At 36.5% G+C, this 14,251-nt stretch overlaps 1 protein-coding gene across 5 annotated transcripts in view; it reads left to right on the top strand.

Moving 5' to 3' along the window:
* Window positions 1-14,251, top strand: part of FRYL (FRY like transcription coactivator) — a 122,714-nt gene that overhangs the window by 65,150 nt on the left and 43,313 nt on the right. For all 5 annotated transcript variants that reach the window (XM_050337577.1, XM_050337576.1, XM_050337575.1 and 2 more), the window contains 12 exons: window positions 609-700; window positions 1,834-2,006; window positions 2,453-2,613; window positions 3,116-3,226; window positions 4,121-4,275; window positions 4,519-4,618; window positions 5,751-5,919; window positions 6,501-6,760; window positions 7,990-8,130; window positions 9,427-9,595; window positions 10,897-10,981; window positions 12,783-12,895. In XM_050337577.1, the coding sequence (XP_050193534.1) occupies window positions 609-700; window positions 1,834-2,006; window positions 2,453-2,613; window positions 3,116-3,226; window positions 4,121-4,275; window positions 4,519-4,618; window positions 5,751-5,919; window positions 6,501-6,760; window positions 7,990-8,130; window positions 9,427-9,595; window positions 10,897-10,981; window positions 12,783-12,895 (1,729 nt within the window). The remainder of the gene's footprint in view (window positions 1-608; window positions 701-1,833; window positions 2,007-2,452; window positions 2,614-3,115; window positions 3,227-4,120; window positions 4,276-4,518; window positions 4,619-5,750; window positions 5,920-6,500; window positions 6,761-7,989; window positions 8,131-9,426; window positions 9,596-10,896; window positions 10,982-12,782; window positions 12,896-14,251) is intronic.

Below are 14,251 nucleotides of genomic sequence, written 5' to 3'. Positions count from 1 at the left end.
GCTAAAATGTTTGTCCCATCTTTCTTAAAAGCCCCTTTTAAGTACTGAAAGGCCACAAATAAGGTCTCCCCACAGTCTTTTCTTCCCCCGACTGAACAGCCCCAGCTCCCTCAGCCTATCTTTGTAAGAGAGGTGCTCCAGCCCTATGACCATTTTTGGGCCCTCCTCTGCACCCACTCCAATATGTCCAGTATGTCTTTGCTATGTTTGAGGACCCCAGAGCTGAACACAGTGCTCCTGGTGGGGTCTCACAAGAGTGGAGCACAGGGACAGAATCACCTCCTTCAAAATATGTAGAAAGACTGCCATTTGTGCTTTGCTGTTCTATGTGTTGCACATTGTGACGGGAGACTGACAAACCCATTATTTTGATAATACACGTAATAACAAACCTAGTATATCTCAGAGTTGCAACAGGGAACAATTTTGTTCATTGTTTGGTTATAGAAATTGTTAGCAATTTGGGTAACTCACCTTAAAAGGTGATAATTGACGTCTGATGATTGACTCCAGTTGTAGCAAAGATATATTGCTTTTACATTCCACACTGGTTTTTTGCTTAGCTCTTCCTCTGCTTCATTTAACTTTGTCTTTCCTCTATTGAATAGAACATGAAACGACGCAGGCGTCGAGATATTTTACGAGTACAACTAGTACGAATATTTGAACTGTTGGCAGATGCTGGTGTCATTAGTCACAGGTAGGGGCAGCACCGATAAGAAGCTGTTTATTTTTGTGAATTGTCACCGGTATTCTAATGACCCAGTATAACAAGCTTGCAGAATTCATCTGTGAGTTTTAGTATACCATGAAATAAATAGATGTGGTTCTATAAAACTTGGAATTTTATAAAGCTGACAGTTTTGTAAAACTGGCTTTCTAATCCCTTCCTCTGCCATGCTCTTTGTCACTGTGTTCTGTGTTTTATTTAAAATGGTTCTATCCTCCAGGACATTGCTTTGAACAGGCAGTGTGTCATGTTTCTTCTTGTCTGTGTGTGCTCAAACATTGCACCAGTTGTGCAAATCGTAACTATTCTGTAACTATTAAAGATTAAAGAGGTGAATTTTCCCTCACCTGGAGTGCTGATGCTAGTCAGCACAACCTATGCAGAGAAGGCTGCTGCACATTAATATTGGACCTTTTTTTATTTCTGAGGAATGAAGAATGTTAACTGGATTATTGAGGGTTTTTTTCCTCAGTTTATCCTACTTTTCCTCAGTTTATTGTACTACTATGTGGTGGAGGTAGCTGAGGGGAAAGGAATCACCCTTCTACCAATTGTTTTTCAAAGTGGGGCAGCTTTGAATCATGTAGTCTTTAATATTCTTATTTAGTTCAGTACAGACGTCTAGTCAGATGCTAAAACCATGAGGATGGGAAATGAATGTATAAAATAAATAAATGGCTTTCATCTGCTAGTCATCAAGAACGTGTCACAAGGTACCAAACACCTTGACTGACTTCCAAAAATCAATATGGCATATAGATGATGATAGTCATCTATAGTAATTATTTTTTCTATTTTACAGATTGTGTTGCTTTGTGGGAGGAGCTCTTTCTTTCGGAGTTTCTATTATTTTTAACATATGTCTCCATTATAAGAACTAGTTCTGTAGAAGGATTAGTGACTTCTTATAGTGAGGTTTGATTATTAGTTTGCTTTCACTGGAGTTCTTTATTTTAACACTGAAGTAGAAGCTGGATGAAGAAATTACTTTGAAATAAATATTTGCAGTGATGAGGGGTTTTTTAAAGATCAAAGAAATTGTTTTCAAAAAATGTATGTAATTATCATGCTACTTGATTTTTTGAATTTATTTTATTTTTAAGTGCAAGTGGTGGCCTTGATAATGAAACACATTCCCTCAACAACACTTTACTTGAGTATGTTGATCTAACAAGACAACTCCTAGAAGCAGAAAATGAAAAGGATTCTGATACATTGAAAGATATCCGATGCCATTTTAGTGCCTTAGTGGCAAATATCATACAAAATGTTCCAGGTATGTAAAAATGCTTTAGTAACTTCTGATGACTTTATTTAATATGAAGTACATCTGAAAAAAACCAAAAACCAACCAAACAGAAACTGAAGAAAAGGCCATTTTTTAATCTGAAGTTTCAGAATACTTTCATTAAAGTAATTTGTGACATCAGTTTTGAATATAACTTTAAAAGCATGAGTTTTAAGTGAGATTTTTGGGATTATTTGGCAAAGTTCTGTTGGTTGGCTGTTGCATTTGAATTCTGTAGACTAAGAAATTCTTGTACACTAGTGGCATTAAACAAGACAATAGTAAACCTACATCCAACTATTATGATGTTAAAATAGTGTGTTTTTACGTGGATTTTTCCTTTTATTTTCGTTGTTTGGGTCTGTTTCTGTGTTAGGTACTTTGTTTTAAAGAACAATGAGAGGAGCGTGTCTAACTTTGGGCTTTTCTTACAGTACACCAGAGAAGAAGTGTCTTTCCACAGCAGAGTCTACGCCACAGCCTATTTATGTTGTTCAGTCACTGGGCAGGTCCTTTTAGTATCATGTTTACTCCCCTGGACAGATACAGTGATAGAAACATGCGAATAAACAGACACCAATACTGTGCATTAAAGGTATTTTAGCACTTTCTGAATTTTGGAAATAGACTGTTATGTTGACCTTGCTAATGCAAATTAACACTCGGGCCATTCATGACTTAGTGGGGTTTTTTCTCATATGCTTGCATGTATTTATGACAGTTCAGCTTTTTCGACACTCTGAACTACTGCACTTGCTATAGAAATTTCTTAAAATTACTACTGAATGTTCACTTCCCGTGACTTTAGTCCTCAGTTGCCTAAGGTGAAAGGTTTTCATGTAAATGTACATTAACAGTAAAACTTATGAAATTTAACTCTTCAGTATGTCAGCATTTCAGTATCGACCCTTTCTTGTATTTCAAAGTTAAGAAAACTGTGATTTGATAATTTCTTGAATAAAATATTTAACAGATTTTATTAGCCTTGGTCTTCCTCCCTTGACAAGTTAGAATATAGTTTTCTTATATTTTAATGACCTTAGTGAGAGTTGTATCTGAGTTACTAAAATGTAGTGGTTTTCAATTGCTTTCTGAAGGCTATGTCTGCTGTGCTGTGTTGCGGCCCTGTTGCAGACAACGTCGGGCTTTCATCTGATGGCTATTTGTACAAATGGCTGGATAATATTTTGGATTCACAAGATAAAAAGGTAATACAGACAATGTTAACATCGGTTTGCAGCTATCAGTGCCTTCAAAGATACATGCTTTAATGAGCTTGCAGTCAGATTTGTCTAAATGCTCTGGAGTGGCTTAAGCTCAGGGCTGTTGTAATAGTGCATAGTTTTGCACTGTCCTTCCTTCATGTGTATTCATCCTGTTGAGGAAGGTAATCCCTAATCACAGTCTAAGAACAGTCAAACAAAATGGAAGAGGAAAGGGCAAGGGCTGAAACACTTTATATAATTTTTAAACTAATCAGTTAAGTTCTAGTAATAAGCAGGTTTTTCAGAAATTTAAAGGAGATGACATTTTGAACATGAACTGAGAGTGTAGAGTCCATTGGGGTCCTGCAGAGTTAGGAAGACCAAGCTTTTCAGCTAAACAGTAAGGCAAGCTTTTGATATAAAGGGTAGGGCGTCCATTGCCCTATAATGCTAGGATTGCATAAAAATACAACTCCAGTGGGCTGCTTCGAGTCAAGAGAAGATGCAAGTCTCCATGTAGGTCTGTCCCTTGTATCCAACTGGAAGTCCTGCGTGTGTTTAAGTGCTTATCTGATGCTTTCAGGTCAGTGTTCAGTGTAAGACATGAAAATAGTAAATAGCTCAAGCTAGCCTTGAAACTGAGGGGAAAAAAGTCAGTAGAGCTCTCTAATTATTTATGTGAATAATTTAGGACTGTGTGCAAGCTGAACATTAAACAGTGTTGATAGAATTATCTGTTGTTACTTTAAGCTGTGGTGTCATTGTTTTTGTATGGAACACATTTTATGTTTCAAAAGGTTTGGATTTTATTAAATATGTCGTTCCCTACTTTATGCCATTTTGTAAGTTAGTCTTTTTGATTATATATTTAAATATGGCTTCTTTCCTGGAATACAGGTTCACCAGCTGGGCTGTGAGGCAGTCATGCTGCTCTTGGAACTCAACCCTGACCAGAGTAACCTCATGTACTGGGCTGTAGACCGGTGTTACACAGGTTCCAAGCGTGTAGCAGCTGGTTGTTTTAAAGCCATAGCCAGCGTGTTCCAAAACAGGTACTACAGCATTTTTCAAAGCTTTAAAACTTTTATTTTCAAAGAGCTCTTTCATACAGAACTGTGTTTTTTCGTGCCCTAGAAAGAAAAGATCACCACTGTTTGTTGTGTACGTGTTACTAGAGAAACTTTTCAAAATGTTATGTTATCCCATATTATATGCCTTGTAAATTAAACTTAAATTCAAATTATAAAAAGCCAAATGTAATTTTACTTTTTTTCACACTTGCAATTTATTCCTAGGGATTACCAGTGTGATACAGTGACCCTCCTGAATCTGATACTATTTAAAGCAGCTGATTCTACTAGGGCTATCTATGAAGTTGCTATGCAACTATTACAGGTTTGTAAGCTAATTCTGATTATTTTTTTTTCTTTTAAAATAAGAACTGTCCTGTACATTAAAAAAAAATCTGTTTTTGTTTGCTTCTCTTCAGTAATAAAATACAGTGCACTTTTTTTTCTTCTGTCTTTTGGTACATAGTTAGGCCAGATCCTTACCTGGCACAAATAGACTTTAGTGGAAGTGTGTCTGTTTCCATGAACTAAGCACTTAAGACCTGTATTTTCATAGTACCTACTTTTTCAAGAAACAAAACCTAAATCAAGACTCTCTTGATATGGCCCTGAAACAGATATCTATCTATCTATATATATATATCTATCTCCATTTGTCCAAAAGCACCTCAGAGAGAAGCATATTGCTTCCCAAACCTTCAGTCTGTCTGCTGGGGTAGCAGTCAGTTTTGTGGTTTAGGCATTAGAACCAAACATTTTTTCAACTATTTCACTGTGCAGAAATGACAGTGAAATCTTGTTAGCCATGAAATTTACTTTTGTATATTCCTTTCCAGGGTCATTTAGGGGTAAGCTTAATCTTACTGGCAGCATTAATGTTTAGATAAATCTGGGTTGCTTGTGGCTCAGACTGTAAGTCTTGGGGGTTTTTTCAGAGGTTTTAGTTGTCAACTAAATTGAACAGTGAAGACCCCACTGAAATCACACCCCTGTTATGTCAGCCCCATCTTTCTTTTCAAGTGGACACCACTGCTTAAGATGAGCGCAAATTGATTTTTCAAGTATGAGGGTTCTTTGGCCTCCTGCTGCATCTCTACCGCATCAAAGATTATGTTGTTCCTGTCCATGCCTCATGGATGAGCAATAATTGATATTGTTTGGAAATACAAGTGTTAAACAGTATTTCACATTTTGTCATAGATAAATTTATATTTAATACGGTATTTTGTGAAAGCATATTTTGGAACTTTATTGCTGGAAACTCATCAAGTGGAGTGTATCTTACTAGTCTTCTATGAAATTACCACAGTGTTGGCAAATACTTTGGGTGTACAGAGATCTGCATAGATAAGAAACATTAAATGAGAGTAGATACATAAATTTTAAAATGTTTTTTATAAAAAGATGTTAATAGTAGCTCTATACTTAGCTTCAAAATCTGAACGTTATTGTTGTAGATCTTGGAACCAAAGATGTTCCGTTATGCTCACAAACTGGAAGTTCAGCGGACGGATGGGGTTTTGGGTCAGCCTTCTCCTTTACCACATTTGTATTCTATGTCGTATTATCAGCTGTCAGAAGAATTAGCAAGGACTTACCCTGAACTGACACTTGCTATCTTCTCAGGTATGATTTTAAAACAAAAAAAATTTCATCAAGTCAAAAACATTGTACGAAATGTGTCATTCTTATTATTTGATAACTAATTTATATGTAATTCACTGAAATCAGGACAACATCATCATAGCTAATGGAACAATAGAACTTACTGAGTTACGGTTATCGTTCAGTTGTGTTTGAAATATATTCAAAGGGAAAGAACATGAATCAAAAATATTTTTATTAATTACTTTCTAATAACCATGAGAAATCACATTAGAGAAATAATCTACAGGGGTTTTTTTAAAATCATTCTTTCATTGCTATCTGTAGTGTGTTCTTGTTTACTGTAGATTGCTTAAATGCATCATTCCATAGCATTTTCAGCAATTGCAGAATAATAACCTCTTACACTGATTAAAAAACTCCACTACTGGGACTATGATGATGAAGAAAAAATTTTAAGTGCTTTTTTGCCAAAGTTAGTATGTTTTATTACCATTACATTATATCAGTGTGGTGTGCTGGGCTCATGGTGGTTGTTATTACCAAACCAGTTCTCATTATGGATTTGGAATTCATGTATGTCCCTAATTTTTGAATGGCAGAAGTAAGTCAGAGAATCCAAACAGCTCACCCAGCTGGGAGACAGGTGATGCTGCATTATCTGCTGCCCTGGATGAACAATATTGAGTTGGTAGACTTGAAACCTTTGCCAACCATTCGTCGGCAAGATGAAGATGAAGAAGATTGTTTGAAAGACAGAGAAATGATGGTGAACAGTAGACGATGGCTACGAGGAGAAGGTTGGGGATCACCACAGGCTACAGCTATGGTTCTGAACAATCTGATGTACATGACTGCAAAGGTAAGATTAATTACTTAAGCACTTCATCGTGTTCCAATGGATTGTTCTTTTTAGGATGTGAGAAAATACTGTTCAGAGATACTTTGTCACCAAAGTTTCAAAAATTATTGTTCAGATTTGTTGAGTTGCTTATGTATACCCAAACAATACCATTTAGTTTTGAGGTATTCTGAGAAATAGGTAGTATAAATGTTACAGTAATTGTCATATATAGTAACTGTATATAACTGATGTTTTGCAATATAGATGTCTAGCTGGATAGAGAGTACCAAATTGCCTATATGCCTTTGATCTCAAAGTGGAGTTTTGGAACCAATCTTATTACCAGGGGCTGATTGACTCTCCTTCTTCCTGTCATAGCTACTTCCAACAGAGAAGTAGTACTGGACATGTGCAGTGCTCCTGCCAATTCTTACCATGTTATGTTATATATGAATCCTGCTGATGAGAGATCATGTTTTGAGCTATAAATTAAAAACTCTTGTCAGTCTGTGGTCTGTGGAGTTTTGTACAAGATTGTCAGCAACTGAGAGGATGGGTCTCTCCTAAATTTCCCAGAATGACAGAATTGTTAAGAGTTGGAAGGGAGCTGTGGAGATCTTCTAATCTAACCCCCCACCTAAGAACAGGTTACACAGGAACATGGCCAGGTGGGTTTGGAGTGTCTCTAGATAGGGAGACTCCAAAACCTCTCTGGGCAACCTGTTCCAGTGCTCTGCCACCATCAGTGCAAAGTTCCTCCTTGTGTTGAGGTGTAACTTCTCATGTTTTAGTTTGTGGCCACTGTGACTCATCCAGGAATGAGGAGCACCACCAGAAAGAGTCTCTGGGCACCACTGAAAAGAGTCCGGCACCACCCTCTTGGCACCTGCCTTTGAAATATTTATATGCATTAATGAGATCCCCTCTCAGTCTTTTCTACTCTAGACTAAACAGGCCCAGCTCTTGCAGTCTGATGTATTATGTATCAATAAAATAATATAGTTTGTATATCAATAAAATTTTGTTTAACATTTATATCTATAAAAGAAAATACTTATTTCCAGAATGTGTTTATAAACATAAATATAGGTGAAAGCATCACTCTGGAATATTAAAAAGGCAACAGCTTGCTGCAGGATTTATGTCTCCTTTTTCTAGAGCGTGTCCCACTTGGCCAGTGCAGATCACTTTCAAGTACAATATTTTCTGATGGAATTTTCAGACGATCTCTTTATTTTGTTTTCTAGTATGGTGATGAAGTGGCTTGGTCAGAGATAGAAAATGTCTGGACTACTTTAGCAGATAGCTGGCCAAAGAATCTGAAAATAATTTTGCACTTCTTGATCAGTATCTGTGGAGTGAACAGTGAACCCAGCCTTTTGCCTTATGTGAGTATGTGATATGTCTCTCCTCAGTGCTTATTGATATTTTAAAAATTATTCGTGTGTCTAGAAGCAAAGATCACCAAACAAGTCTGGGGCAGGATTTCTAGTATCAAAATCTCCAACCCCATAGTTAATGACCACTAAATAGTATGAACAAATGAAATTCAGCTCTTTTGTTTGAGTTACTTTTGGACATGTGTGTCAAAATTTCAGTATCAATTTTAGCTAAACTTAGCATTTTCATTAGAAAATTATTATTGGTTTGGCTAATAATAAATCAGGAGCTATAATTCTATTAAGTTCTTACTAAGGACAGCTTAAGTTCTTCATAGATTGGCAGTTGTTTTCATGAGGAAATCTGCAAATAATGTTTGCAGCCCAAAATCTTTGCATGTATGGGTTGTGACAAAAGAATCTTCGAGTCAAACATCCTGGATTGCTTGCTTACCATTCATTTTGAGTTCTCATAAAAGGATAGAAATATATCATTGAGCACTAAATAAGTCAAGAAAATGTCAGAAGAAGAAATACGAACTTACTGATGTCTAGAGTAATTGCTGACTAGCAGCCATCTGCTGCTGCTTAGCAATGACCAGGATTATTTTGTGGAATAAGATGTAGTGGAGAATCCTTAATTGCCATATGGTTAATGAAATATTGCTATAGTTAGGTGTTTATTGTTATCAGACCATACAAAGGTCTTGAGCATTTAAAGAACTAAATGGTCTTTCCCACGCTATAATTTAGGATATTCCTAAAAAGCAGACAGATAATATAATAAAATAAAGCACCTGTTACACTATGTAGGGTGTCATTCTCACATGACCAAGTATTATACCAAAACAACCCACCAACCATCCCAAGCCCCCTCAAAGCCAATTTTTTTTTTTGTTGTCAAAACGTGTGTGAGAGCACTTCAGGATAGCATGAGGAAAAATGTGATGACTGCAGGAAAAGAAAGAGTGTGGAACAGAACTGCGAAGTATCAAAAATAAATTATACTGGAATACATTCATTCCAGTGTTGATCTCAGATGTTGCTAAAACCTTTCTAATAAACTCTTTTGCTTCCTAAATAATTTCCAGAAGACTTACTTTCAGACTTTATTTTCAGACTTACTTTCTTACTCTTGTGATGTATTTCTGATGCTTGCTGCTGTTGACAGCTGGGAAAGCAATTTTGTTTGCTTTTAGAAGTAGAGTAAGTTTCAGGTATCCTCACTTTTGTGGGAGTAGATACTAGTTTTAACAAGTTGTGGTATTCAAGTCTTTTGTATATTTGTATCCTTTTTTATGGCAGGTAAAGAAAGTTATTGTTTATTTGGGTAGAGATAAAACAATGCAACTACTAGAAGAGCTGGTGAGTGAACTTCAGCTTACAGATCCTGTCAGTTCAGGAGTCACCCATATGGATAATCCACCATACTACCGCATTACATCCAGTTACAAAATCCCCTCTGTCACTTCAGGTAAGAATTTACTAACTTAACTGACTTAAACTGGTGTTATTGTCAGTTACAAACATGCTGCTATCAATCAATTATACTGTTGGAGTTTATCTGTAAATATTTAATAGGAGTGCAACGTTCTGTTTCTAAAAATAAGGTAAAAAATTCGTTTTACAAGATCTGAGTTCTTATTAAAGAATGTCTGATAGGTTCACATGGAGCAGGTTTGTCTTAATATATATGTCAGACTTGTCTATGTTCAGGCCTTGCACTGTTTACCCTCACTATAAGACTTTTATGCCTATTTAGTCAAACAACTAGGAAAATGTATATAATTTTAAATCCATCTAAGTTGTTAAATTTCAAGTTCTGTTATAGACACGAACTGCACCCATAGGAATTGTTTCAAGAGGATTTAAGTACACTTACTTAGGAGAATCTTTTTAGAAATAATTACCAATTAACAATAGATCAGTCATCAAAAAAACCCAGACCCGCTGAAAATACCGAAAGTGTCTGTTTCATTCATCAGTCCCAGAGCAGACTGAGAAATGTAGGGAAAAGCTGTCTTGTTTTGGTGCAGCATCATTCAAAGTGAGCCACAAAAGACATGGGTGTGCGGAGGGTGTCTAAGCAAGGACTTAACTTTTGTGCTGCAAACTGTCAGTATTATGAAGCAGCATGGACCTATCACATGGGGATTATCTGGATCACAAAATGATTGCATTGGCACTTATTCTTGAAAGTGTTTAAAAAATATGATAAAAATTCCATGGCTCTTGCACTTAATGCAACTTGGAATAGCAAAGGCTGTGAAGGGGATGTGAAATTATTTCCAGTTGTGGTCATCAATGCAGTGTGATGCTTACGAATTTCTCTTAAAAGGAAACTGATAAAAGCTTTACTGCAGGATGTTAGGTTTTAATCCTTAATCTGTTTGTGGTTTGAATTAACTGCATACCCAAAGTCCAACTACATTTTACAGATTACTCTGAGGTGTAGCATACAGGGAAGAAAAAAATTGATCTTTAGATTCTGCTTCAAAAACTGACCTTTCTGACCTTAATTTAAATTGAAGACTCAGAAGTTCCTGGAATAGATTATTTTTCTTTTTTCCAGTTAGTGAAATTATGGTAGCAGCTCACGAACTTTTACTGCACATGAAAGAAATTTGTTTAGCTCAGTTTGTGTTTGTGCCAGTCACTGTGGAGTAAACCTGATTAGGGCTTTTGGCAAGGACAAGTAAATAAGGGTCGTCATGCAATGCTTAAGACTACTTTTCTTTTTATTGACCAACTTTTTTCTTTGAATGTAATTCACAGGTACCACTTCTAGTAGCAATACGATGGTGGCTCCCACAGATGGCAACTCTGATAGTAAACACATAAAAGACAGTATCGAAGAGAAGTAAGTATCTCCTCAAAGAGCAGTTATTAGTTGAATTACAGGAATTCTTGGCAGGTACTGTACTTGCATCTCAGTGGCTCCAGGTATGTTTACATTGCAGGAATTACATACCAGTTTTAGTCAACAGAACTGGAACACTACTGGGGATTAACAGTAGCAGCCTCAAATCCTGAGCACCCTCCTGAACTCAAAAAACTGTAGAGGAAGCTGAATAAATTATGGGACCAGGCATTGTATTGCTACAGCTCTGTTGTTGTTGATGCCTAAATTAACTGTTGATGTATAAATTACACTGGACTGTGTATGTTTATGGAAGAGAAATGATACTGTGAGGTGAGGGTGGTGAGGCACTGGCACAGGTTGCCCAGAGAAGTGGATGCCCTATCTCTGGAGGTTTTCAGGACCAGGCTGGATGGGGCCCTGAGCAACCTGGTCTAGTGAAAGGTGTCCCTGCCCATGGCAGGAGGGTGGGAACCAGATGATCTTTAAGGTCCCTTCCAACCAAAGCTGTTCTATGATTTTATGATAATGTAACCAATATAAAAATTGGTTTAGTACCTCAGTAGAAATGAACAGTGCGCATGTGCTGCAAGCGAGTTTATTTTCCCTGACTGGGGTATTTGAATGCCTGGTATCTGTGTCAAGATGCCTTCCATCTAACTTTAAAACAGATTTCTCCTTCTCTAATTTTTGAGCTATTTAAGAACAATCTTTTGGAGAAATTTACCAGACAGTGGTACTGATGTGAGGTTGATGAAAAGCAAACAGCTGACATAGACACGTTGTGGCCTTGGAGCTCAACAGTAACTGACTGTAGCATGCTCTCATTTTGTGTTAAATATGAATAACTAACCTTAAAGTGAAAAGTGAGTAGAGACTCTGTAATTAGCACAAGCGAAAGTATGTGCACATATGCCATTACTGTAGAGTAGCTACTATGCAGTAAATTCGCAAACAAGTTTCTTTTGTGACTTGTTTGAGAGCTTTAATAATTATATTTCTAAGATAATTTCCCAATTGGACACTTCTTTCCTTCCCTAGGATAGTTATGTCAATATAATTAGAATAGTAAATATATTGATGGGGGCAACCCCAATATTTAATTAAATTATGGCGAGTTGTGTAAAAGGAAATCCAGAAGACACAGAGGTGTCATTCAAAATTAAGCCTAACAAGGCACAGTGTAGTACTTGGTTGCTATGGGGCCTGGAGCTGAAGAAACTTGTAATGAAGGCAGTTTTGAAAGTCTCTGCAAGTTTTAGGGTTGTCTGAACACAAATCCCCTCCTGCCCCAAGTATATGCTTCTTGATAAGATATACCTTGGACTTGACTGGAGCTGAGAATTTTAGAAACTTATGTAGAAACAGCTTGGAAATTGTGCTTTTAGCACTCTCATTTCTCTGATTTTTTTATAATTTATCAGGTTAGGGAGGTAAGATCTTGGACACTATGTGTATGTATGCATGTCTCTGCCAGATAGCATACAGATTTTGTTATTTTGTTATTTGAGAAAAATTTACATGAAATGACAACAAATATTTTAATGTACTTAACTGTTAATGAAAATGATTGAACAGAAATATAATTTATAGTGGAAAATCTCCCTGAATCCCCTAACCTAATGTTGCTAGAGGAGGTGTGTCTTATACAGCTGAGATCCTTTGACATCATGTTGATTTTCCTTGTAAAATGAATTGTTTTCTGCGTAACATTTGTGGTGAAATACAGTTTTACTAAGATACCCTGACTGATGTTTGTCACAGATGTCACTTACTAGTGCTACTTTTTTTGTATGTACAGTTATGGGCATCTAGACATCTACAGTGGGTTGAACAGCAACTTAAATCGCCAGCACCACAGACTAGAATCTCGCTACAGCAGCAGCTCTGGAGGATCGTATGAAGAGGAAAAAAGTAACTTTTTTTTTTTTTAAAGAATAATTCTATGAATAGAAAACCAAATTTTCTCAATTTAATACTTCTACTGTAGGTTGTAGAACATAAGGAAATGGGCATTATCAGTGTTTCTTGCATAAACCTATTAAAAAATAGGAGTTTTTTACCTCCCTCCCTCTTAGTATTGCTACTGAAGTCTAGCATGTATTTGATTAGAATGAAGTGTACAAGGAAGTTAACATGCTTTCTTCCTTCACTTGTCCTCTGGAATGAGTTGGGAACACCTTCCCAAATTAAATTGTTTTACTTTATTTCCCTTGACAGTTAGGCAGATAAAACAGAGAGAGATTAGCAAGAGAAAGATGAGATTAAAAAAAAGGTGATGGAAAATAAGTTTAAAAAAAAAAGGAAAAAAAGTAGGAGTAATTGCTCTTTTAAATTACAACATTCCTTGGCTTCTTCAAAAGAAAGAAAAAGGGTACAAAACTTTCTTAGAAGCCATAGCAAAAGAAAATATAACAAGGAAAATAGGTCTCATTATGTAGGTCTAATTTTCAAACTTGTTTTGAAAATGTGTTTTTGGCTGTTTTTTGTGATCTCTGTTTTGGTTTTTTCTGAGACACTGTGGTAAGGATAGAGGTGAAAATTTCTCCTGAAACTCCATTATACTTACGGGGATATTTTTTTAACAGAGGCTTGTTAATGGTGGCTACTTTTGTATCAGTGCCTAAGATACAAAATCATCATGACAATGCTAGGGAAAGCTAAACAGATCAGGTAGTCAGGCAAAAATGAGGACAGTGGTCAGACAGTACATGATGCATTACATTAGTAGGTTCTGTATACTTGGTCAGAGTACTTGTTTGACTGAAACTCTTGTTTCAGCTAAGAGGTTATTAGTAATTAAAATTACTTTGTACTCTAACCCTGCATGGGATAATCAGATGTATTTCACTCTGATGCAGATCATTAGAGTGCTCCCACAGACTGTCTTCTTAGGTTTCATTCAATTTTTATTGACATTTGGTTTTGCTACCAGTTAAGTTGTTTGGGCATGTTACAGTGCATGGTACAGCACTGCCTTTTCCTTACTTTTCTTGTGTTCCTGAACAATAGGATGTTAATTTCTGTTTTGAGCTTTAGATGTCAGTCTGGAACACAGCATGTTCCATGCTCTGTTGAAGCAACGAGAGTCCATTAGGATCTCCTTAGGCACTCCTTAATGACTGACTCTGTGCAGACTATGAAGGTTAGAGTGAGTATGTGGTTCTTAGTGCCTCTTTCAAGGAGGTGAAACCTAATGTTCATTACAGAACTTGTTGTAAAGACTGGGCATCCTAATGCAGAATCTGCTTGACCTTGGGTCAGTAACCT

This window comes from Myiozetetes cayanensis, unplaced genomic scaffold (genome assembly GCF_022539395.1).
Source record: "Myiozetetes cayanensis isolate MyiCay16 unplaced genomic scaffold, myiCay2020 scf7, whole genome shotgun sequence".
In the NCBI taxonomy this organism is placed as follows: Eukaryota; Metazoa; Chordata; class Aves; order Passeriformes; family Tyrannidae; genus Myiozetetes; species Myiozetetes cayanensis.
The sequence above is the reverse complement of the archived record's forward strand: the minus strand, read 5'-3'. Positions and strand labels throughout refer to the sequence as shown.